Here is a 24,680-nt window from a genome sequence, read left to right as displayed (position 1 = left end):
CATTAACCGCCGTGCGCGTGTTATCGCCAACAGACACCCATGCAGGTCAGCGAGCAGATTGGTGAAAGGAATATCAGCGGTTAGCGTGGGAGGGCGATGGGGTAAATGCTATCAAGTGTCTGGATCTCAAGAGACTTGAGCACATAAATCTAGGCCGACACTCCCAGTGCTGTACCCAGGGAGTGCCACACAGTCGGAGGGGCCGTCTTTCAGATATTTGTTAAACTGAGTTCCCGTCTGCCTTCTCAGGTTGACGTAAAAGATCCCGCGGCCACTATTTAGAAGCAGCGCAGGGGAGTTATCTCCGGTGTCCTGGGGCCAATATTTATCCCTCAATCAACATCACTAAAAAGATGGTCATTATCACATTGCTGTTTGTGGGAGCTTGCTGTGCATAAATTGGCTGCTGCGTGTAATATATGCATCAGTGAGGATGCTCACAGGTTTGTAGAGATGTTGAGTTTGGAGTGGCTTAGCCTGTCACGTGATGTTCACAAGACTCAATAAAACCCCGGCCAGTTGGGTTCGGGGGATCCACGATGGGGTATGCAGTTGTGAGCCTGGTGGATGAACCGGTAATGTGTACTGTGATTGTTAAACCTTTGCTGATAAACCAACTAGTTCTTAATAGCAATGTGTTGCTATGAATTCTTCAGCGAAGAGTCCATTAAGCAAATACATTACACCGTATTTCCCACATTACAACAGGAACTGGCTGTAAAGCGCTTTAGGACGTCCGGTGGTCGTGAAAGGCGGTGTCAAAATGCAAATTCTTTCTTTTTCCTGATGGGTCACTTCCCCCTGAGCAAGAGAGCAGGCAGATCTCCAAGCCCATCATCAGTCTGGACTCGGTTACCCAATATCAGCTGGAGCCACAGCAGACAGGGCTCCACGTTGGCCTGGGTTTGGGGGGGCGCGGGGGGGGGAGGCATTTCCATTCTGGATCGCTATCCGACCGTCCCTGCTGGAAATGCCGCTAGTGTCGGGATGCTGAGCAGGTCTCGGATCAGATTCAGTGGCACATACAGCAGTGCACTCGGCCAACATGAGCTTGGACATACACTCCCTGTGCCAAAACACATTCCTGGCAATCTGATCCAACTAGCAATGGAAATCTGGAACTCTCTCTCTCCCCCCCCCCCCCCCCCCCAAAAGAGCTGTTCAGGCTGGAGGGGGTTGTCAATTGACAATTTCAAAATTGAGATTGAGAGAATTTTATTATACAACAACAATAACTTGTATTTATATAGCGCCTTTAACGTAGTGAAACGTCCCAAGACGCTTCACAGGAGCGTTACATGATAAAAAATTTGACACCGAGCTGCATAAGTAGAAATTAGCGCAGGTGACCAAAAGCTTGGTCAAAGAGGTTGGTTTTAAGGAGCATCTTGAAGGAGGAAAGAGAGGCGGAGAGGTTTAGGGAGGGAGTTCCAGAGCTTGGGGCCCAGGCAACAGAATGCGCTGTGAGAGTTCGGACACGGGGGCAGCTGAGTTTTGGATCACCTCTAGTTTACATGGGGTAGAATGTGGGAGGCCGGCCAGGAGTGTGTTGGAATAGTCAAGTCTCGAGGTAGCAAAGGCACCGATGAGGGCTTCAGCAACGGATGAGCTGAGGCAAGGGGTGAAAATGGGCGATGTTACGGAGGTGGAGACAAGGATAATAAGGGTTACGGAGCCAAGGTGGGTAAATGGAATTAAGATGCAGATCAGCCATAATCTAAATGAATGGCAGGGCAGGCTTGAGGAGCTGAATGACCTCCTGATCCTAGACTGCTCTGTGAAATTAGTCTGATTGGGATGGAGAAAAAACCTTGAAGGCCAAAGCTTTTACAAAACTGATGGTTAAATTATTCTCTCCCCAACCCCCCATCTCGCTCCAGATTTCAGATTGAAATAGGAACAGTAATGATCTCAGCTTATAATCGAATGGAAACAGCGCATTCGGTATAAAACCAATCACTAACACACTGCTACAGCCGGGTTTAATACTGACTGTACATCAGGAAAATATACTGCTCTGAAAAATCAATGCTCCCCCAGGCATTCATCCAGCCATGTTCATCATATCAAGGCATCCCTTGACCCCAGTAATGCTTCACAAATAGGCTTTTATTTCTTTCCCTCATATAACAGGGCTGTTTTATTTATGGGTTCCTTTATTTCAGAGACAAAAAAAAGGTAGTAATGGATGGGCTGATGATCCAGCCCCACTGCAGAAACTATCTGTGATAAACTCAGAGGCAAAAATGGTACATTTATATATAACACCACAACACAAGTATTTCACACGCAATCAATTGCTTTCAAAGTACAATGGCTGTTCTTTTGGTCAAACAGGGCAGCCATTTTACACACAGCAAGCTCCCACAAGCAGCAATATGATAATGATCAGGTAATCTGTTTTTTATTTTCATTATGTTGATTGAGGGATAAATATTGGCCAAGACACCCGGAATAACTCCCCTGCTCTTCTTCTAAGTAGTGCCATGGAATCTTTTACATCCACCTGATAGCGCAGATGGGGCCTCGGTTTAACGTCTCATCGGAAAGAAGGCACCTCCGACAGTGCGGCGCTCCCTCAGTACTGCCCCTCCGACAGTGCAGCGCTCCCTCAGTACTGCCCCTCCGACAGTGCGGCGCTCCCTCAGTACTGCCCCTCCGACAGTGCTGCGCTCCCTCAGTACTGCCCCTCCGACAGTGCGGCGCTCCCTCAGTACTGCCCCTCCGACGGTGCGGCGCTCCCTCAGTACTGCCCCTCCGACAGTGCGGCGCTCCCTCAGCACTGCCCCTCCGACAGTGCGGCGTTCCTCAGTATTGTCCCTCCGACAGTGCGGCGCTACCTCAGTACTGCCCCTCCGACAGTGTGGCGCTCCCTCAGTACTGCCCCTCCGACAGTGCGGCACTCCCTCAGTATTGTCCCTCCGACAGTGCGGCGCTCCCTCAGCACTGCCCCTCCGACAGTGCGGCGCTCCCTCAGTACTGCCCCTCCGACAGTGCGGCATTCTCTCAGCACTGCCCCTCCGACAGTGCGGTGCTCCCTCAGTACTGCCCCTCCGACAGTGCAGCATTCTCTCAGCACTGCACTGGGATTGTCAGCCTAGATTTTTGTGCTCAAGACCCTGGAGTGGGACTCGAACTTGTGACTCAGAAGCGAGAGTGCTGCCCACTGAGCCACGGCTGACAACTGTCGGTTGGGGAAAAGAATGTTGGACAGGACTTCAGAAAAACTCTCTATTCCTCTTCAAACTGTTGCCATGGGATTGTTAATATCTACCTGGACCCTTTGCACAGGCAGACACAATCTCAAGTGTTCACAGTTTGGCATCTGTGATGAAAGAACCCTTCCCCTAGCCCGGCCTCACCTGGGGTACTGTGTCCAATTCTGAGCACCGCACTTTAGCAAGGATTTCAAAGCCTTGGAGAGAGTGCAGAGGAGTGTTACTCGAATTGTCCCTGGGATGAGGGACTTCAGTTATGCGTAGAAGCTGGGGTTGTTATCATTAGAGCAGAGAAGTTTAAGAAAAGATTTGATATTTTCAAAATTATGAAAGGTTTTGATGGAGCATATCGGGAGAAACAGTTTCCAGTGGCTGGAGGGTGGGGTAACCAGAGGACACAGATTTAAGATAAATGGCAAAAGGATCAAGAACCAGGTAGCAGACCAGGTCGATAAGATGGTTAAAAAGGCATATGGAATGCTTTCCTTTATTAGCTGAGGCATAGAATGCAAGAGCAGGAAGGTTATGCGTGAACTGTATAAAACTTTAGTTAGGCCACAGCTAGAGTACTGCGTGCAGTTTTGGTCACCGCATTACAGGAAAGATGTGATTGCACTAGCGAGGGTAACCCACAGGGCTACGGACCTAGTGCTGGAAGATGGGATTAGGCTGGGTAGCTCTTTGTCGACTGCACAGACATGATGGGACGTTATTATTGTTCTATGATTCTATAACAGGGTTGATGAGAAGAATGTTATTTTTACGCAGCGAGTTGCTGTGATTGGGAACGCGCTGCCTGAAAGGGAGCAGATTCAATAGTGACTTTCAAACGGGGAATTGGATAAATACTTGAAAAGGAAAAATTTTCAGGGCTACGGGGGAGTGGGATTAATTGGATCGCTCTCTCACAGAGACGAGAAAGAAGCAGGGTTTGAGGGAGAGAGCAGGGACAGGTGTGGATCGCTCAAGCATTGAGCTAGCACGGGCACGATGGGCTGAACTGCCTTGCCACCTGTTGTTCTTCCGACGACAGCTCAGAGGGACGACAGCCCAGCGCTCCCAAAACTAATTGCATTTTCCGGACTGATTTATTTTTCAAACTAATGCAGAAGCAGTACAGTAATTCCAAGTCCTGAACTGATTGGGAATCGTATCAGAGGCTGTCAGGTGGTAAATACCAATCAAGCGACTGACCATTAAATGATGAGTAAAATTGTTCTGTGGGATTTATGTCTGGGTCACGGGACAGGGAGAGTGCAACTGGGTCTGTGTTAAATCAGTCCGAGAGGCGAGCGATTCCCAGCAGGTTCAACCCAGGCAATTCAGCGGAGACAGCGAGAGTCTGGATCAGTGGTTTAAATCAAATCAAAATATTCAGCTTTCTGTTCCACATGAGGAGGCAGCCTTCCAGTTTATTTATTTAATTAGGTTCCACACCAATTTTTTTGTGCTTTTCAATGTGAATGGGCAGGTGGAGGGCAGAGAGAGGAGAATTATTTATTCTCTGGATGTAGGCCACACTGGTGGAGGTAAATTTATTATCCCATTCCTAGTTGTCCTGAGCAAATCAAGAAGCTCGACACCATCCAGGACAAAGCAGCCCACTCGATCGGCACGCTACCCACCACCTTCAACACACTCCCTCCACCACCGGCGCCCCCTGGCTGCAGTGTGTACCGTCTACAAGATGCACCGCGGCAACTCGCCAAGGCTTCTTTGGCAGCACCTCCCAAACCCACGACCTCTGCCCCCTAGAAGGACAAGGGCAGCAGGTCCATGGGAACACCACCCCCTCCACGTTCCCCTCCCAGTCACACACCATCCTGACTTGGAAATATATCGGCCGTTCCTTCATCGTCGCTGGGTCCCAATCCTGGAACTCCCTCCCTAACAGCACTGTGGGAGCACCTTCACCACACGGACTGCAGCGGTTCAAGAAGGAGGTTCACCACCACCTTCTCGAGGGACAGGTAACGAATTTAGTGCAAATTTGACAGTTTGTCCCCTCTCTTTATACATGGAAATTAATTACAGCACAGAAACAGCCCATTCACCCCAACCGGTCGACCGCACGAGCACTGCTGGCCCCTGGTCCCGTATCTCTTTTCCTTCAAGTACCTGTCTAACCCATTTATAAATATTGACGTGATCCCTGCTTCACTCACTAACTCTGGGAGTGCACATTTCCCACTCTGGGACCACACACTTCGGGGTCAGGTGCAGGACAGGTAAGATGGAGTAAAGCCCCCTCCTCCGCCCATGCCCCCTCACCCTGTCTCCACTTCCCCATCCCAGGTCAGATGCAGGTTAAAACTCCCACAACAACAATAACTTGTATTTATATAGCGCCTTTAACATAGTGAAACGTCCCAAGGTGCTTCACAGGAATGGTATGAGATTTCTTTTTAAAATGGATTTATATAGCACCTTTCACGGCCACCAGACATCTCAAAGCGCTTTACAGCCAATGAAGTACTTTTGGAGTGTAGTCACTGTTGTAATGTAGGAAACGGGGCAGCCAATTTGCGCACAGCAAGCTCCCACAAATATCAATGTGATAATGATCAGATAATCCTTTTTTTTCTCGTTGTGTTGATTGAGGGATAAATATTGGGCAGGAAACCGGGGAGAACTACCCTGCTCTTCGAAATAGTGCCATGGGATCTTTTACATCCGCCTGAGAGGGAAGGTGGGGAGTCACTGTTGTAATGTGGGAAACGCGGCAGCCAATTTGCGTACAGCAAGCTCCCACACACAGCAATGCGATAATGACCTTTTAATCTGGTTTTTTTTTAGGAAAATTGTCCCAAGGCATTTCACGGAAGGGGGAGGAAAGAAATAAAGTAGACAAAGGAATGAATGCTGGGCCATTGTGGGAGGGTTAGGAGTCGTGAGTGAAAGCATTGTTATAAAGATGGCCTTTGAGAAAGGCTTTTGTTAATAGAAGTAGATTGATTTTGAGATGGGTTTGTTAATACTCTCCACGTTATCCTGCGTGGAATGCACTCCACCTTATCCGGTACGGAATACACTCCAGACTGTGGAACATCACCCAAGGAGAGCTTATAGAAAGCTGGGGGAAGTTTTGACTCGTCTAAGACTTAACATCAGGCAGGTAGTTGGAGAGTTGAGCAAGAGCCATGGAATCAAGCTGGGAGATGGAACGGTAAAGCTGGGTACGATCTACACACACATGGAACTTGATGGCATGCTTCAGGATGATGTTACCAAAGGGAACCAAAGGTGCAAAATCATGAGGGGTTTGGACAGAGTAGACAGAGAGAAACTGTTCCCATTGGTGGAAGGGTCGAGAACCAGAGGGACACTGATTTAAGGCGAGTGGCAGAAAGGCGACATGGAGGGGAAACCTTTTTACGCAGCGGGTGGTTAGGATCTGGAATGCGCTGCCTGAGAGGGTGGTGGAGGCAGACTCAATCGCGGCTTTCAGAAGGACTTTGGATAAATACCGGAAGGAAAAATTTGCAGGGCTACGGGGAAAGGATGGGGGGAGTGGGACTGGCTGAGGTGCTCCCGCAGAGAGCCGGCACGGGCTCTCGGGCCGAATGGCCTCCTTCTGTGCTGTAACCGCTCTGTGATTCTAACCTCGACGTCACCCTGTATTAGATGAAAAGCATATCTCAGGCTGTGGCTGTCTCACTGCCCTTGAGTTACTGGTTCAGATCGGTGCTGCTGGTTAGAGGCTGTGTGCTGCTGCAGCCAGCACTACTCTAACCAAGTGGTAATGAATCATCGGGAGAGGGCAGTGTCTCATAAATCCAGAGATCGAGCTAGTTTGAGGCCTGTGGTCTGCGCACAACAAGAGATGAGAATCTCGAATGACCAAGTCACGGAAATAACCGCCTAGCATTCCGTTCGGTCAATTTCCCTCTCCACATCTGCGACGAGGGTCGCAATCATCACAAGGCCGATCGGGCTGAGGGAGGCCATTCACCCCGTCCGGCCAATCACACCCACTGCCCCTGCCCCCGCCCCCACCCCCCACACAACAGCCAGAAATTTCCCAAACCTTTGGCTCCAGCTCCCTGCTCTGAAGTCCATTTCACGAGTCAATCACTGTGAGAGAAAGAAGTTCCTGGCGTAGAATGGCACAGAAGGAGGCCATTTGGCCCATCGTGTCTGTGCCGGCTCTCTGCCAATTATCCAATAACCCCATTATCCCCACGCTGCTCTTTCCCCATACACTGCAAATCTTTCCTTTTCAAATATGTATCAGACTTAAATTTACCTTTTAGGTTTGGCCCAGTGCTTCCTTGTCCTAATGCCACTGTTTAACCTGACGTAGTGTTCAGTCAATCAGAAAAACGCAGCACGGAATGAGGCCATTCGGCCCATCGTGCCTGTGCCGGACAGATTTTCTATACCATACACGGTCTTTTATATCTTCCCGGAGGCCCTATTTCAGGGCTGGCAAGCCAAGATTCTCCAGTAATAGCTCAGACCTCTGACCCCAGGGATCGGCCTCTTGGTCCTTAAATCCAGGCTGACACTCCAGTGCAGTGCTGAGAGAGTGCTGCACTGTCAGAGGTGCCGTCTTTCGGATGAGACATTAAACCGAGACAAGGACTCTGGGGATAACTCCCCTGCTCTTCTTAGAAATAGTGAAATGGGATCTTTTACGTTCACCTCAGAGAGCAGACGGGGCCTCGGTTTAATGTCTCATCTGAAATCGGCACCTTCGGCGGTGCGGCACTCCCTCAGTACTGCCCCTCCGACAGTGCGGCGCTCCCTCAGTACTGTCCCTCCGACAGTGCGGCGCTCCCTCAGTACTGCCCCTCCGACAGTGCGGCGCTCCCTCAGTACTGCCCCTCCGACAGTGCGGCGCTCCCTCAGTACTGCCCCTCCGACAGTGCGGCGCTCCCTCAGTACTGCCCCTCCGACAGTGCGGCGCTCCCTCAGTACTGCCCCTCCGACAGTGCGGCGCTCCCTCAGTACTGCCCCTCCGACAGTGCGGCGCTCCCTCAGTACTGCCCCTCCGACAGTGCGGCGCTCCCTCAGTACTGTCCCTCCGACAGTGCGGCGCTCCCTCAGTACTGCCCCTCCGACAGTGCGGCGCTCCCTCAGTACTGCCCCTCCGACAGTGCGGCGCTCCCTCAGTACTGCCCCTCCGACAGTGCGGCGCTCCCTCAGTGCTGCCCCTCCGACAGTGCGGCGCTCCCTCACTGCTGCCCCTCCGACAGTGCGGCGCTCCCTCAGCACTGCCCCTCCGACAGTGCGGCACTCCCTCAGCGCTGCCCCTCCGACAGTGCGGCGCTCCCTCAGTACTGCGCTCCCTCAGCACTTCCCCTCCGACAGTGCGGCGCTCCCTCAGCGCTGCCCCTCCGACAGTGCGGCACTCCCTCAGCGCTGCCCCTCCGACAGTGCGGCGCTCCCTCAGTACTGCGCTCCCTCAGCACTTCCCCTCCGACAGTGCGGCTCTCCCTCAGTACTGCCCCTCCGACAGTGCGGCGCTCCCTCAGCACTGCACTGGGAGCGTCAGCCTGGATTTTTGAACCCACAACCATCTGACTCCAAGGCGACCGTGCCCACTGAGCACAGCTAACAGTAAGGTCAAAATGCCTGTCATCCTAATTTTAACAAAATAGCAGACTTGAGGGGGGCCGAAATTGCCCATCGCCTGAAACGAGTCGCACCGAGTGCTCTTGAAGCGTCCCGTCCCCCAGAATGCACGGGACGGGACGGTCAAAGCGGAGAAATTCAGCACTTTGTGGGATTTTTTTGGAGCGGGGCGGAAATGGGGGCGGGTCAGAGTGACCGACGCTCCAAGGCCTCAGCGCCGTGCTGATGACATCATCGCGCTGGCGCGTCACAAACGGTCCCGCCCCTTCAGTTAAAGGGGAGAGGTCGCTGCGAACTCTGCAGCCACTTCAGTGGCAAACACTGGGCCACCAGGGAGGGTCTCAGCCGGGCCAGTGGCCTGGCACCCCAACAGGGCCGGGGAGGAGGGGCGTCCCGGCCGAACCCGGGGGGGGCAAAACTGTCGGTTCAACCCACCCAGCAGTCGGCCGACAAAAATAAAAAGCATGGAGTCGCCGGCAGTGCGCCCTCCCCTTTAAGGGCGGCTATGTCGCCAAGTCACAGAGAGCGTACCGACGGCAAGCGCTGTCGGGGGCACCGATTGGCAGCGCCGCTCCCGCGGGCAGTTTTACAAAGGGGAAATTTCCCGCGAGGCAATTCCGGGAAGGGGATTGCCGCCGGTTGGTAAGGGGGTGCGCGTGCGCGGTGCGGCGGGGATACGGGCGGGTCCGCGCCCCTGCGCCGCTCCAAACCCGGGCAAGGGCAGTTTATAAAATGGCGGCCCCTGCACAGCGACTCGCCGGCCAGTCCGCACCGAGGCCTGACAGAACGGGACGATTTCGGCCTCGAGGTTACTTGATCCCATGAGATTGCTGAACGCAAACCGGATCAAAATAGCGAATTGTGTGAGGGACTGGAGATTGTCCATTTTAAATGTGTTTCATCGAAATTAAGCGATTCAAGAAATTCGGCTGCCACATTATCGAATGACAGTCTCGGCTTTTAAAATCAGGATGTTTCCACCGATACTCTCATCGAGTCTTTTGTTTCTAAATCCTCCGGAGGTAATGTAATATTTCCTTTGTTGCCGATCGTGAGCCAAGTCCGACTGAAATGGGACAAGCTCGAGGAAGGCCAGGTGCCTCGACTCACCTCGTTTCCGATGGTGTCGATTTTATGCTGCACCTGGGGTACCCACTGCCTGATGATGGCGAAGAGTTCGGCAACGGTCGTCTGAGGGTCGAACAGGATTTCCTGGCAGGCCGGGTCATTCGGGTCGAAGAAGGTGAACGCTGCAGGGAACAGCAGAGAAGAGTGCGTGGTCAGTATTGCAAGGGTAAAGTAGCACAGTGGTAATGTTGCCGGCCCCGTAATCCCGAGGCCTAGACGAACGATCCTGGAGTTCAAATCCCACCCCGGGCAGCTGGGGAATTTAAATTCTGTTAATTAAATAAATCTGGAATTAAAAAGCCAGTGTCAGTAATGGTGAGCATGAAACTACCGGATTGTCGTAAAAACCCATCGGGTTCACTGATGCCCCTTTAGGGAAGGAAATCTGCCGCCCTTACCCGGTCTGGCCGATATGTGACTTTAGACCCACAGCAACGTGGTTGGCTCTTAACTGCCCCCTGAAATGGCCCAGCGAGACACTCGAGGGCAATTAGGGATGGGCAATAAATGCCGGACTTGCCAGCGACACCCATATCCCGTGAACAATATTTTTTTTAAGTGAATGGGAAGTGTGTCTATTTATCTACAAGTCGATTGCAAGGCATTTCTCTGTATGGAGAAAGAGACCAGTCACTTCTAATGGACCTGCCAATCACTGGCCAAGAGGCAGGCTGTTTGATGCCCGAGAGGTTAGCTGCTGCAGTAAATAGTAAAGTAAAATAAGTTCTCTAAAATGTTCATTTTTAAAAATCTTTTTTTTGCAGCAAACAAGCCATGAAAAGGGAGCTTGAGCAAGTGGGAATCCAGTAAAAGGTCCTGTAGCAGCAGCTGGAGTCGAGCACTTCAATCACACCTTCCCTTGGCACAGGGGTCTCTTGTGGTTGTGGCTGACTCTTAACTGCCCCTCTGAAGTGGCCCAATACAGTACTCAGTTGTATTCAAGGCGGCGGCTCACCACCATCTTGTCGAGGGGCAATTAGGGATGGGCAATAAATGCCGGCCTTGCCAGCGACGCCCACATTCCGTGAATGAATAAAAGAAAACAATTCTGATGGAGTGAGATGAAGAGGGGTGGGAGGAGGCTCGTGTGGACCAGTTGGGCAGTTGCTGGAGATATTTTGTCATGTTTTGTGTGTCGATTGGGAGGAGTTTGTATCAGGGTTATCGACAGCAGAATGGGTGCGTTCAGGTCGCAGGTGGGCAATGTTGCAGAGGCAGACATCAGTGACCTCGGTGATGGGGAGTGCAATGTATTTGCTTCTTTGCTTAAGAATTCACAGCAACACATTGCTATTAAGAACTAGTTGGTTTATGAGCAAAGGTTTAACAATCGCACGACACTTAACCAGTTCATCCACCAGGCTCACAACTGCATACCTCATCGTGGATCCCCTGAACCCAACTGGCTGGGGTTTTATTGAGTCTTGTGAACATCACATGACTGGCTAAGCCAATCCCAATTCAGCAGCTCTACAACTATTTTGGTTTAAACTATAAATCAAGTGCCTCCTTAATAAAGGGGCACTAAAACCGACAAATTAATCAAATTAAACTTTTAGCATTGAAGAATGAACTTAAAATTTGGTTGCCGGGGGTGATGATGCACCCCAGTCCCTCCGGCGCCCACCTCTTGCGGAACTCTTTTGGGGGGAGTACAAAATAAACATTAGATCGAGTGCCCCCCCGATTTGGGGGACACTCCAGACACTTATAACTGCCCTCTTTTTTTTTTTGTTTCAGCAGCTCTACAAGCCTGTGAACATGCTCACAGATGTATACATTACAGGGAAGGTGTGGGGTTTTAAGCTCAGCTCTGGTTACAGTTCAGGACAATTACCATAGTCCTTGGGCAGCGGTGCTGGGGCAGAGGGATGAACGATCGGCCTCTTGCGCCTCTCCAACACCGGGCTGGGGTAATCTGCCGGCTGGTGGTCCTGGGGCTCCTGGGGCTCCTCCTCTGAAGCAACATCCGTCACATTTTCTTTTGTCATTTTCAGTTATATCTGAAAAACATTCCGATGGCGCAGTATTAAAATTTATTACCACCGGTCCAGAAAACAAATCGTTGAAGGAGCGAAACTACGTGAGAGTCTGGCAAATATTTATAATTGGAAACACAAGATGTGATGAGCTAGTCTCACCATAATGTCCCTTTTACAATGCCGCCATGGGAAAAGTGACATGGCTCAAAGGCTTCACCAATAGGAGCACACCGGCCCTTTAAAATACCATCAAAACTGGCCATTACATGAACATAAGAAATAGGAGCAGGAGTCGGCCATAAGGCCCCTCGAGCCTGCTCCGCCATTCAATAAGATCGTGGCTGATCTGATCTTGGGCTCAGCTCCACTTCCCTGCCCGCTCCCCATAACCCTTGAACTCCCCTATCGTTCAAAAATCTCCACCTTAAACATATTCAGTGACCCAGCCTCCACAGCTCTCTAGGGGAGAGAATTCCACAGATTCACGACTCAGAGACTCCTCCATCTGTCTTAAATGGGCGACCTTTTATTCTGAAACTATGCCCCCTAGTTCTAGATAAGTGAGTAAGTCACGTCAGTGTATAAGTAACTCCCTTAAAAAAAATGTTGATATGTTTTTATTTACTTGATGTGAGGGAAGTCCAGCTTTCGATTCCGGAACTCCATTGCAGCCTCTTGGATGGGAACGGTACTGGTGGCACGAAGGGTCACAGGTCATGATATTCGACTCAGCGCTAAGGTTACCAACTCCGATTGGACATAGTCCTGGAGGTTTCAACACATGACCTCCCGCCTCCCACCGCCCCGGCCATTGGTCGCCCAACCTGTCTATCATTATGCCCCGCCTTCTCACGACCAATTGAGAAGTCAAAAGATTATTTGTTACCCGTTTGAATGGTTCTCAACTGCAGTCAAACTGTCCCCCCCCCCCCCCCACCGCAACATCTCCGATGTTATTTTGTAACTAATAATAGAAAGTGTTAAAATATATATTTTTCAAGCACGCCATTTTTCGAAGGTCCCAATGATTTTATGTCGCTGGGTGATGCTTGCAGCAGTGTCCAGGAATTCAGTCTTTGATTCCTGCAGACTCCACTCCCTACTCACAACACAGGCATCACGAGTTCGGCAGACTGTGAAATTAAATTCAATAAATGTGGAGCAGGCCCGAGAAAAAGAAAATCATGAAATCTTGTTGTAAAAACCCAACTGATTCATTAATGTTGTTCTGCAAAGGGAACCTGCGAGGTTCTCAGGATATTACGGGGAACAGATAGGGTAGATCGGGAGAAACTATTTGCGTTGGTTGGGGAGTGCAGCCAGGAAACATTTCTACACACAATGGATGGTAGAAGTTTGGAACTCTCTTTCGCAAATGGTAATTGATGCTAGATCAATTGTTAATTTTAAATCGGAGATTGGTAGCTTTCTGTTAACCAAAGGGAAATGGGCCAAAGACAGGTGTAATGTATTTGCTTCAGGGATTCTTTGCTTAAGAATTCAGAGCAACACAGTGCAATGAAGAACTAGTTGGTTTATTAGGAAAGGTTTAACAATCGCACTATACATTGCCAGTTCATCCACCAGGCTCACAACCATCGTGGATCCCCTGAACCCAACTGGCCGGGGTTTTATTGAGTCTTGTGAACATCACGTGACTGGCTAAGCCACTCACAATGCAACAGCTCTACAAACCTGAGAGCATACGCACTGATGCATAAATTACAGCGGGAATTTGGAGGAAGGTCGCAGATCAGCCATGATCTCTTTGAATGGCTCTTTGAGGGGCTGAATGGGCTCCTCACGCTCCTATGTCCTTACCCAGTCTGGCCCATACGTGACTCCAGTCCAATCCCGCGCTCCTTGGTTCATGCAAAGGCCTCTGAAGTGGCCGAGCAAGTCGTATAAATGCACAGTTCAAGGCGGGCTTGCCAGCATCAAAACATCCCGAGAACGTGATCAGGTTGGTCAGTGAAGGGGTTAATCCATTGCCTTTCGGCGGGATTCACTGTACTGGAGTGGGCCGCGACACAGCAACCTCTCTCGAAACCTTCGCCATCAACTGAATACGACCCAGCAATCTGCCCGATTGCAGGCCCCAATCCGGTTTGGTGGTTTCCCAGACAGGTTAATGTCTGTGTTGCTGGCTTAACGCAGGCCAGACATGAATAAAGAACAAAACCATGAAGGTAATCGCGGAGCCAGAAGCCCAGCACATTCCTCGCCAATCTGAAGATGGTCTGCTTCATAAATAGGGTTTTAGAATTAAAAGAGAACTTGGATCAGTTAGAATCACAGAACGGTTACAGCACAGCCCGTCGAGCCCTTGCCGGCTCTCTGCAGGAGTACCTCAGCCAGTCCCACTCCCCCGTCCTTTCCCCGTAGCCCGGCTAATTTTTCCTTTTCAAGTATTTACCCAATTCCCTTTTGAAAGTCACTATTGAATCTGCTCCCACCGCCCTTTCAGGCAGCGCGTTCTACCTCTCCTCCTTTTAGACGCTCCTTAAAACCTACCTCTTTGATCAAGCATTTGGTCATCTGCCCTAATATCTCCTTATATGGATTGGTGTCAAATTTTGTCTGATAACGCTCCTGTGAAGCACATGTTACTACAAAAAGGCGCTATATAAATGCTCACTGTCGTTATTTACAGCCAATGAAATACTTTGTGAAGCGTAGTCACTTTTGTCGTGCAGGAAACGTTAGGGTCCTGGGTTTGATTCCAATGCAGACCGATGAACTGAAAGTCTGCCCTCGATGCTGGGTGTACCCTGGGTCTCTTGGCTCAAAGATCTCCAGCATTTTCAGTCCAGTTCCTGGTGACCCATCTAAACTACTGAAGCACTCATAACTTGATACTAACTAGCACCAATCGGCAATCTCACAAAGGGAGGCCGCGATGATGGCTGATGCAGTTAAAGGGCCATCCATTGAGGTTGGGATTAACAAGTTGTGTTTATATAGCGTCTTCATGACCAGCGGAAGTCCCAAGAGTGCTTTACAGCCAATGAAATACTTTTTGGAGTGTAGTCACTGTTGTAATGTGGGAAACGCGGCAGCCAATTTACGCACAGCAAGCTCCCACACACAGCAATGTTTGATAATCTGGTTATAGTGATGTAGGTTGAGGGATTAATATTGGCCAGGACACCGGGGAGAACTCCCCCTGCTCTTCTTCGAAATAGTGGCCGTGGGATCTTTTAAGGCCACCTGAGAGAGCAAACGGGATCTCGGTTTAACGTCTCACCCGAAAGACTAGTTTTAACTCTGCACTGACCCTCAAACAAATCTTGGGGCCAACTATGTTCCATTATCTGTAAAGCAGTCAGACTTGCAATCAGCCGGTTTGTGTCACAGTCTGAAGTGGGTCCAAGCTCAGCCCATCAGTCACTCCTCCGAACAGTCCTGAATTTTCGGACTGTCTGTGGAATTCGGGGAGAGGGGTGGAATTCGGGGACGGGGGGGGAATTCGGGGGGGGGGAGAAGGAGGGAATTCGGGGAGGGGGGGAATTCGGGGAGAGGGGGAGGAATTCGGGGAGAAAAACAGTCGGGGCCACCTCCTGCGGAAGAGCACTAAACACGTCAGACTGTGAAGAAGTGGCAACGATTCCATTCATTGAGAAATGCAGCCTCCAAACTGCCTCGAAAGGCCCAGCGCCAAGGGACTGGAGAAAGGGATTCACCCGCCATTCATCGTGGCACTGTTTGTGGGATCTTACTGTGCAATATGGCGGCTGCAATTGCTCACAAAGCACTTTAAAAAGATCCACTGCTTTTGAGGGTTGAGATAGGTGCTTCAATAAATATAAATCTTCTGATCCCTTTCTGGGGAAATGTCATTCCTGTTCCCCTCCCCCCACCCCCATTATTACTAATCGTATAAAATAAATCAATTAAAATATTGATCGGCCAGCCAATTAAAGGGAGTGATTTCTGACACAAGGCCATTTCGACAGGTTATTAACCAAATGTAAAAGGAAGGTTGTTCCGCGGAGAGAGCATTAGGGAACGAGTCAATTACTGAGTGCTGTGCCCCATCCTGTCATTCATCATTACTGTCTCTGCCTCAGGAATTAGAAATTAGGGTCAGTGGTCCGGAAAATAATCTCCCAACTCCTCCCAGGATTTGGAATGTGTTTTTTGTTTAATTGAGAAGCCGAGGAGATGGGTGACATCCGATGGTCAGACACCAAGCGGCTGAATTAGAGAGGAGGCAATTCAGCAAGCAGTGATTAGGGAATGTGAGCTCGGGTTTAAAGACTTCGGTTGGGTGGGAATGATCAGGAGATTCTGTAGCCTTGAGAGTCCAACAAAGCACGAATTATAGGAGATGGTGCATTGACTCTCAATCTCAGCATCATGTCGGAAAGTTTATAGGCATATTTACAGTTGAGGAAGAACAATGGACAGACACAGAGAGAGAGAGAGACAGAAAGACAGAGACGGAGAGAGACAAAGAGGGGCAGAGATAGAGAGACAGAGAGAGGGACAGAGACAGAGAGGAAGAGGGAGACAGAGAGAGAGAGAGAGAGAGACAGACAGACAGAGAGAGAGACAGAGAGATACGGAGACAGGGAGACAGACAGTGAGAGAGACAGAGAGAGAGAGACAGAGAGAAATAGACAGAGAGAGATAGACAGAGAGAGATAGACAGAGAGAGATAGACAGAGAGAGATAGACAAAGAGAGATAGACAAAGAGAGATAGACAAAGAGAGAGAGGAACAGAGATACAGGTTCAGCAAAGCACTGGCCATAACTGCATGACATGGAGATAGGTTGGAGGCTAGAGGTCAAAGAAGGGGTTGGTCACCTGGTCTGTCTGAATAACCAGAACCTGCCAATTCGATCTGTTGGACCAGTGTCATGAATTATTTTAGTGCTGCAATATTCGGTTTGTACCACTAGAGGCAGCTAGTGTAAAGGGTTGGGAGGGGGAATTGGGATTTGAGACTTTTCTATGATTTAAATGGGAGGGGCAATAATACATACACGAAAAAGTATGTGTGTGGGGAGGGAGGGACACATGCCAATCAATCGTCCTTTCCACCATTCATGCTGGCTGACCCGAGTTCAGTAAAAGGCAAAGCCCAGAACTGAAACAGCATCTCATCTACATCTCATTTCCAATTCACAACATCATCGTAAAGACAACTCGAAACGCACAGTGCTATAGAACTGAGTGACACCGGCAGTCAGAATGTCATCCTTTCTCCTCTTAGACCTGGGACTGAGTCCAGCCTGGCCAGAGAGCGTCTTTGTGCATGTATCTGCCTCTCTCTCGCTCTCTGCCAAATGTTCAAATTCTCAGGGAAATAAGCCTGACAGCTTCAGTACTCACTGGGCACAAGTACATGGCACAAAATGACCCTTTATTTCATTGTGTACAAGGTTCGGTGCTTTCTCATGACTGCGGCTTAAATCAGACAATGTTCTATAACACAGGTTTCACAGGAGAGAGGAACAATGAGCGTTATATATCGTTGTACTGTTCTATACCATGTACAGTAGACACCTCAAAGCGCTGGAGAACTATCACCAGCACTGCCTCCGCAAATTCACTGGGAAGATAAAGGCACCAACGTCAGTGTTCTCGCTCAGGCCAACATCCCCAGCATCGAAGCACTGACCACACTCGACCAGCTCCGTTGGACATTGTCCGCATGCCCGACACGAGACTCCCAAAGCAAGCGCTCGACTCGGAACTCCTACACGGCAAGCGAGCCCCAGGTGGGCAGAGGAAATGTTTCAAGACCACCCTCCAAGCCTCCCTGATAAAATGCAACATCCCCACCGACACCTGGGAGTCCCTGGCCAGAGACTGCCCTAAGTGGAGGAAGAGTATCCGGGAGGGCGCTGAGCACCTCGAGTCTCGTCGCCGAGAGCGTGCAGAAACCAAGCGCAGGCAACGGAAGGAGTGTGCGGCAAACCAGTCCCACCCTCCCCTTCCCTCAACCACTGTCTGTCCCACCTGTGACAGAGACTGTAACTCCTGTATTGGACTGTTCAGTCACCTGAGAACTCTAAGAGTGAGTGGAAGCAAGTCTTCCTCGATTTCGATGCCTATGATGATGACTGTTCTATACATTAGAGCGAGGGGTGCTGGGGATGAGCCGGGGGTCATTCCATTTCGGTCGGGATTGAGCGGACCTCATTCAGGGTGAGGGCAGAGGGTGTGACTTGTGTGTCAGCTGTGGCTCAGTGGGTAGCACACTCACCTCTGAGTCAGAAGGTTGTGCGTTCAAATCCCACTCCAGCGACTTGAGCACATAAATCTAGACTGACATGTCCAGTGCAGTGCTGAGAGAGTGCCACACTGTCGGAGGTGCAGTCTTTCAGATGAGACGTTAAACCGAGGCACTGTCAGCCCTCACAGGTGGACGTCAAAAGATCCCATGGCACTATTTCAAAAGAAGAGCAGGGAAGTTATCCCCAGTGTCCTGGGGCCAATATTTATCCCTCAACATAACAAAAACAGATGATCTGGTCATTATCACATTGCTGTGTATGGGAGCTTGCTGTGCACAATTTGGCTGCCATGTTTCCCACATTACAACAGTGACTACACTCCAAAAGTACTTCATTGGCTAAGGCATTTTGAGGCGTCCAGTGATTGTGAAAGGCGCTTTAGAAATGCAAGTCTTTTTTTTATGGGTCCCTGCGGGGCTGCGTATGGTGCTGGGGCAAATCTCCCGGGGTGGGGGGAATTGGTGCACGTGAAGCGGCCACCTATCTCCCGGTGCTTTTCCCATCTCCATGCACAGCTCGTACAGCCTTTGCTCTGACTGGCGTGCGATATCTTAAAATCATTCACGGGATGTGGGCATCACCGGCAAGTCCTGCATTTATTGCCCTCGGGAAGGTGGTGGTGAGCTGCCTTATACAACTGAGTGTCGCGCTGGGCCATTTCAGAGGGCAGTTAAGAGTCAACCACATTGCTGTGGGTCTGGAGTCACATATCGGCCAGACCGGGTAAGGGCGGCAGATTTACTTCCCTAAAGGGACATTAGTGAACCAGATGGGTTTTTACGACAATCTGACCATGGGAGATGTCTGGGCTGCACCACAGCATCGCCTTGTTGTCAGAAGCTTGATCAGTGCTGAAAATATCCTTCAGTTGGGAGCATCACTCAGCGAGGCTGTTAAGGAGGACAGGTACAGTTGGGAGATAGTCTTATTGAGGTGAAGGCTAAGGTTGGTACAAGTCACAGGAAGCCTCAAAACTGTGTTGTACCTGATCTGGGATTTGGAGATTGGGTGGGAACATGTTCCACTTCCCCACCATTGGCATTCGTCAACAGAAAATGCATCTTTTTTTTTAAACTCTCCATTTTATTAAATGTATTCTCCAAATGAATTTTGACACATCTTCCCATTTTCAAATCTTTCCTGAATGTACCAATTCATGCTGAGATACAGTTCTAGAGTTACAGGCTACCTTCCAAAGGAGCACAATAGCTTGGGCAGTGAGTACTGACAGTCTGTTCAACTATAGGGGCATCACAACCAAACCCCGATACCGTTATCAACCGATCTCTCCACACACAATCTTTACACAATGGGGTGGACTGAACAGTGATCGGGAGCAGGAATTCCTGGCGCTATTTCCTCTCTCCAGATCAGAGGCACTCCTCCCCCACCACCACGAGACCACTTGCAGCACCTGTGTGGCTGCTTACATGGAGCGGGGCCGGGATTGAGCCTGGGAGCTTCCTGTTCTGTGCGGCCCAGCTCCGCATAAGGCCGTGCATGTCAAACTGAGCCAATGGCGGAGCTCAGAGCCCCTTTCTGAACGCAAATGCTACAAGAATGTTCTAAAGCAGTGGAGATGTCGTGTATTTGCTTCACGGGTTCTTTGCTTAAGAATTCATGGCTACACATTTGCTGTGAAGAACTAGCTGGTTTATTAGCAAAGGTTTAACAACAAGACTGAACTCGACCAGTTCATCCAGCAGGCTCACAACAGCCCACCTCATCGCGGAGAACCGGAATTCAATGAACTGTGGTTTTATTGAATCTTGTGAACGTCACGTGACCGGGTGAGCCATTCACAGTGCAACAAACCTCTGAGCATGCTCACAGGTGCATACCTTACAGTGGATCATGCAATTTGAAAATTTCACAGCAGTTACCTTCCAGCTCTTCAATCAGCAGCAATTTCACGGTATTTAATGTACACTTTTGACTGTCAATAATTATATATAAGGTTTAAGTGCATTTGTTGCACATCAGACTTCACACTTTAACCGTTAATGCATTTTTTTTTATTTAAAAAAAAGAGAAAGAAAGCCAGTCATTTTATGCTTATTTTTCCGGACCTAGAGACCGAAATTTACAAGAACAATACAATTTGCAAACCTCCCCTCACCAAAAGGAGTAGTTAAACTCTGATGGACCTCAGGCTGTGTTTACTTCCAATTAGAATTTTATGGCCTTAAAAAGAACTGGCCACATTAGCAGCAGAATAATACATTCCACCTTAGCAGCAGAATAATACATTGTACATTACAGGGTTTAATATTCCTGTCCTCACAAAACAGGGCATCAACTGACTTAGTGTCGGTAACACCATGGGAGACCTGCGAATATTAATATATATCATATAATACTAAGAAAGGTTTTAAGCTGGTTCAGTGCCAAGGACTCACAGGAGGAAGGTGGATTGACACCTGTTATTCTCCATATGGCATGTTCCCGATCTCAGCATGTACACTGATGACAGAGCCAAGTGTAGACGAAGCATTTTCCCAAAGAGGAGGGGGCGGGGGGGGGGGGTAAATCAGAAGTAGAGTGACGCAGGTAGCTCCCAGCGAACATCGGAAAAAGCAGCATTTGAAAGATGATCATCCAGGTTCACTAAGCCTTGATGCTGCGTTACACCGGAGGGGAGAAATTTACATTGTAAGTTGGGGTGGGGGATCTAATTAACAAGGGCACTGCCAAGTGCGGAATTCAGCCACTCAGTGCTCAGTTAGCCAAACCCAGCTGAGGGCAATGCCAGAGCTTCATTTCCATGAGCTTGGGAGGGGGAAGGAGGAGGAGGGGGAGGGGGAGGGGGAGGGGAAGGAGGGAGGAGAGAAAAGCAGGGAGAAGGGGGAAAGTTTGAGGAAAAGGGTGGGGGAGGAAAAAGGGGAGGGGAGGAAGGCAGGGTGACGAGGGAAAGGAGGGGAGGTAAAGGGGGAGGGGCGGTAAAGGGGGGAGGGGAGGAAGAAGGGGAGGGGAAGAAGGCAGGGAGGAGGGGAAAAGGGAAGGGATAAACGGGGAAGGAAAAGGGGAGGGAAGGAAAAGGGGAGGGGAGGGAGGGAGGGAAGGAAAAGGGGAGGGGAGGGAGGGAGGGAAGGAAAAGGGGAGGGAGGGAGGGAAGGAGGGAAGGAAAAGGGGAGGGAGGGAGGGAAGGAAAAGGGGAGGGAGGGAGGGAAGGAAAAGGGGAGGGAGGGAGGGAAGGAGGGAAGGAAAAGGGGAGGGAGGGAGGGAAGGAGGGAAGGAAAAGGGGAGGGAGGGAGGGAAGGAGGGAAGGAAAAGGGGAGGGAGGGAGGGAAGGAAAAGGGGAGGGAGGGAGGGAGGGAGGGAGGGAAGGAAAAGGGGAGGGAGGGAGGGAGGGAAGGAAAAGGGGAGGGAGGGAGGGAGGGAAGGAAAAGGGGAGGGAGGGAGGGAGGGAGGGAGGGAAGGAAAAGGGGAGGGAGGGAGGGAGGGAAGGAAAAGGGGAGGGAGGGAGGGAGGGAAGGAAAAGGGGAGGGAGGGAGGGAAGGAAAAGGGGAGGGAGGGAGGGAAGGAAAAGGGGAGGGAGGGAGGGAAGGAAAAGGGGAGGGAGGGAGGGAGGGAAGGAAAAGGGGAGGGAGGGAGGGAGGGAAGGAAAAGGGGAGGGAGGGAAGGAGGGAAGGAAAAGGGGAGGGAGGGAGGGAAGGAGGGAAGGAAAAGGGGAGGGAGGGAGGGAAGGAGGGAAGGAAAAGGGAAGGGAGGGAGGGAAGGAGGGAAGGAAAAGGGGAGGGAGGGAGGGAAGGAAAAGGGGAGGGAGGGAGGGAAGGAGGGAAGGAAAAGGGGAGGGAGGGAGGGAAGGAGGGAAGGAAAAGGGGAGGGAGGGAGGGAAGGAGGGAAGGAAAAGGGGAGGGAGGGAGGGAGGGAAGGAAAAGGGGAGGGAGGGAGGGAGGGAAGGAAAAGGGGAGGGAGGGAGGGAGGGGAGGGAGGGAAGGAAAAGGGGAGGGAAGGAAAAGGGGAGGGAAGGAAAAGGGGAGGGAAGGAAAAGGGGAGGGAAGGAAAAGGGGAGGGAGGGAGGGAAGGAAAAGGGGAGGGAGGGAGGGAAGGAAAAGGGGAGGGAGGGAGGGAAGGAAAAGGGGAGGGAGGGAGGGAGGGAAGGAAAAGGGGAGGGAGGGAGGGAAGGAAGGAAAAGGGGAGGGAGGGAGGGAGGGAGGGAAGGAAAAGGGGAGGGAGGGAGGGAAGGAAAAGGGGAGGGGAGGGAAGGAAGGGAAGGAAAAGGGGAGGGAAGGAAAAGGGGAGGGAAGGAAAAGGGGAGGGAAGGAAAAGGGGAGGGAAGGAAAAGGGGAGGGAAGGAAAAGGGGAGGGAAGGAAAAGGGGAGGGAAGGAAAAGGGGAGGGAAGGAAAAGGGGAGGGAAGGAAAAGGGGAGGGAGGGAGGGAGGGAAGGAAAAGGGGAGGGAAGGAGGGAAGGAAAAGGGGAGGGAGGGAGGGAAGGAAAAGGGGAGGGAAGGAAAAGGGGAGGGAAGGCGAATGTAGAAAATGGAAAAGTAACCTCCCCCAAAATTAAAAAGCTTTATTATTTTAAATGTACGCAGCATATATGTGCTGCAATAATTCTGGTAGCTGGAGAAGAAGCGAACATGTTTAACCTTTACTGGAGCAACGTACCGTAACACACGGCCAGTTTCATGGGGAATAGAGTTAACCATTTCAAATCCATGGCCTTTTGATGACTTAGTCAAAATGGACTATCCAAATTACACCGTGACGCTATACAAATTCAGGGACCTTTCAGAAGATTTCAATAGAAAAGAAAAGCATTGAAACCATTTGATTTCACTGTGCAGGGGTCCTTTAAATTCTCCTGGCAGTTGTATATTATATTGAAATACAAAACGCTCAGCTCAAGTCACCTATATTTAACATTAAAATCATAAAATCTATTCCCTATATTGTAAGATATTACACTCTTCCCTACACTGACTGGACAATACATTTAATTAGAGATGTAACCAGGTATTCCAAATATTTACTGTGTATAAAATTGAAAATTAACCCTGGTTTAGTTTAATAGTAAGTGAAATTCTCTGGGGGATGCTAACCCTTTCAGCATGTACTTAACTTGGAAAAAACCTTCCTGTGTATGTTGCAAAATCAATCTGTATAATCTATCCATCTTCACAACACAGACTCAATCTCAGTCCAGAGCCCTGATGTGATCTCCAGAAAACATCACATCTATATACACGGTGCCAGAAAGCTTAACTCAAATTCATCTTTAATATATGAAATGCTTTTTTTTAAATAAGGATCAATTCTGGAAAAAAAATAATGAATAGGCATTGGAAGTATCCTCACAATATAAAACATGAAAAGCCCAGTTTAGCTGTGCGACAATGAATATACATAAATACCTCGGGAAAAATGCTAGGCTATCCAACATGCATTATTAATCAGCTTGCTGCCTTGTTTTGCTGTGATCTTGTTTCGAGCCGAGCTCTGACTCAGCCCAGGATGCTGAACAATGGGAAGAACCAACATCAGCAAGCAGCCTTGCATGGATTGCAATCTGCGTCACTGAAATAACACAAGTGGCGGCGGAAAGAAAGCACCAGCCAGCCCCACATCCCTGGCACGGAGCAGAAAATGCCACTCCTTTTAGATTCTGGCTTTTTTTTTAAGCTTGGAAGAAAACCACAATTAAAGCAGCGACCGTGCTGCTGTCAAAACACCATCTTCTCCTTTCCAAACGTGTCAATTGCGGGGTAACCAGCAAAGCGGCTGTAACATTGCATGTGTTGCAATTTCCTCAATGTTGCAATGCGGACCCATTGCTACAACAAAAATTAACACAAACACCAAACGATTTGAGCAATAGACATTTCCACCATTGCAATCCTACCAGAGTGGATCCGCTCCGCGTCTGTCTGTGCCGATCCCTTCTGTTGCTTTCTAAGTCATTCAGCGCCCCCCTAAGATCTGGCTGTTCCGTCACCGCCTGCGTCAGTCTGGGCTCAAAGACTCGTTCAATTGATCAGTGATGTGAGCAACACCCGCTGGCTTGAAATTCTAGAAAAAGCAATTCCATTCAGGTGGTGCTGACTGCAATGGGGACAAAGTCCCAGCTGTTAAATACCCCAAACCCAGGCAATACATGTTGTTAAATTGAATACAGTATTCCCTGCTCGATAATAAGTCTATGCAAATCACAAACATATTTTGTTACAAAAGAATAGTTTTTATGGTACAGCTTTTAACTGATTTTCCCATGCACTCAAAAGGAAAAAGATCCCTTTAAAAGCATGTTCCCAGAGTCATAAATCTATATATCTACATCCATTAAATATTACATGTGGTACCTTGGGTTGGCATTTCATTGTAAATGTATTATAAGTACCTGCAGTACCTGTTACTCATATATGTGGCCATTCAGAACTACCACCAACATCAGCCAGCTCGTCGAAAAATTCACCTTTGACCCCCTCAATCCTTTCAAAAAAAAATCACCCCATCTCCTACCGACCTTTCCTCTCCAAAGTCCTTGAACGTGTTGCCACCTCTCAAATCTGTGCTCACCTTTCGCG

At 49.8% G+C, this 24,680-nt stretch overlaps 1 protein-coding gene across 4 annotated transcripts in view; it reads right to left on the bottom strand.

Annotated features, from left to right (window-relative positions):
• The window catches only part of clip3 (CAP-GLY domain containing linker protein 3), a 59,234-nt gene extending 35,153 nt beyond the window's left edge, over positions 1 to 24,081 (bottom strand). For 3 of the 4 annotated variants that reach the window (XM_070867676.1, XM_070867680.1, XM_070867681.1), the window contains exons 1-3: positions 23,999 to 24,081; positions 11,761 to 11,926; positions 9,906 to 10,045 (exon numbers count right to left, since the gene is read on the bottom strand). In XM_070867676.1, the coding sequence (XP_070723777.1) occupies positions 9,906 to 10,045; positions 11,761 to 11,914 (294 nt within the window). In that variant the 5' untranslated portion in view covers positions 11,915 to 11,926; positions 23,999 to 24,081. Of the gene's footprint in view, positions 1 to 9,905; positions 10,046 to 11,760; positions 11,927 to 23,510; positions 23,722 to 23,998 lie in introns of those variants that run through there. The other variant, XM_070867679.1, reaches the window with a different exon arrangement.
• Positions 24,082 to 24,680: the final 599 nt, after the last annotated feature.

This window comes from Pristiophorus japonicus, chromosome 26 (genome assembly GCF_044704955.1).
Source record: "Pristiophorus japonicus isolate sPriJap1 chromosome 26, sPriJap1.hap1, whole genome shotgun sequence".
Taxonomy (NCBI): domain Eukaryota; kingdom Metazoa; phylum Chordata; class Chondrichthyes; family Pristiophoridae; genus Pristiophorus; species Pristiophorus japonicus.
The sequence above is the reverse complement of the archived record's forward strand: the minus strand, read 5'-3'. Positions and strand labels throughout refer to the sequence as shown.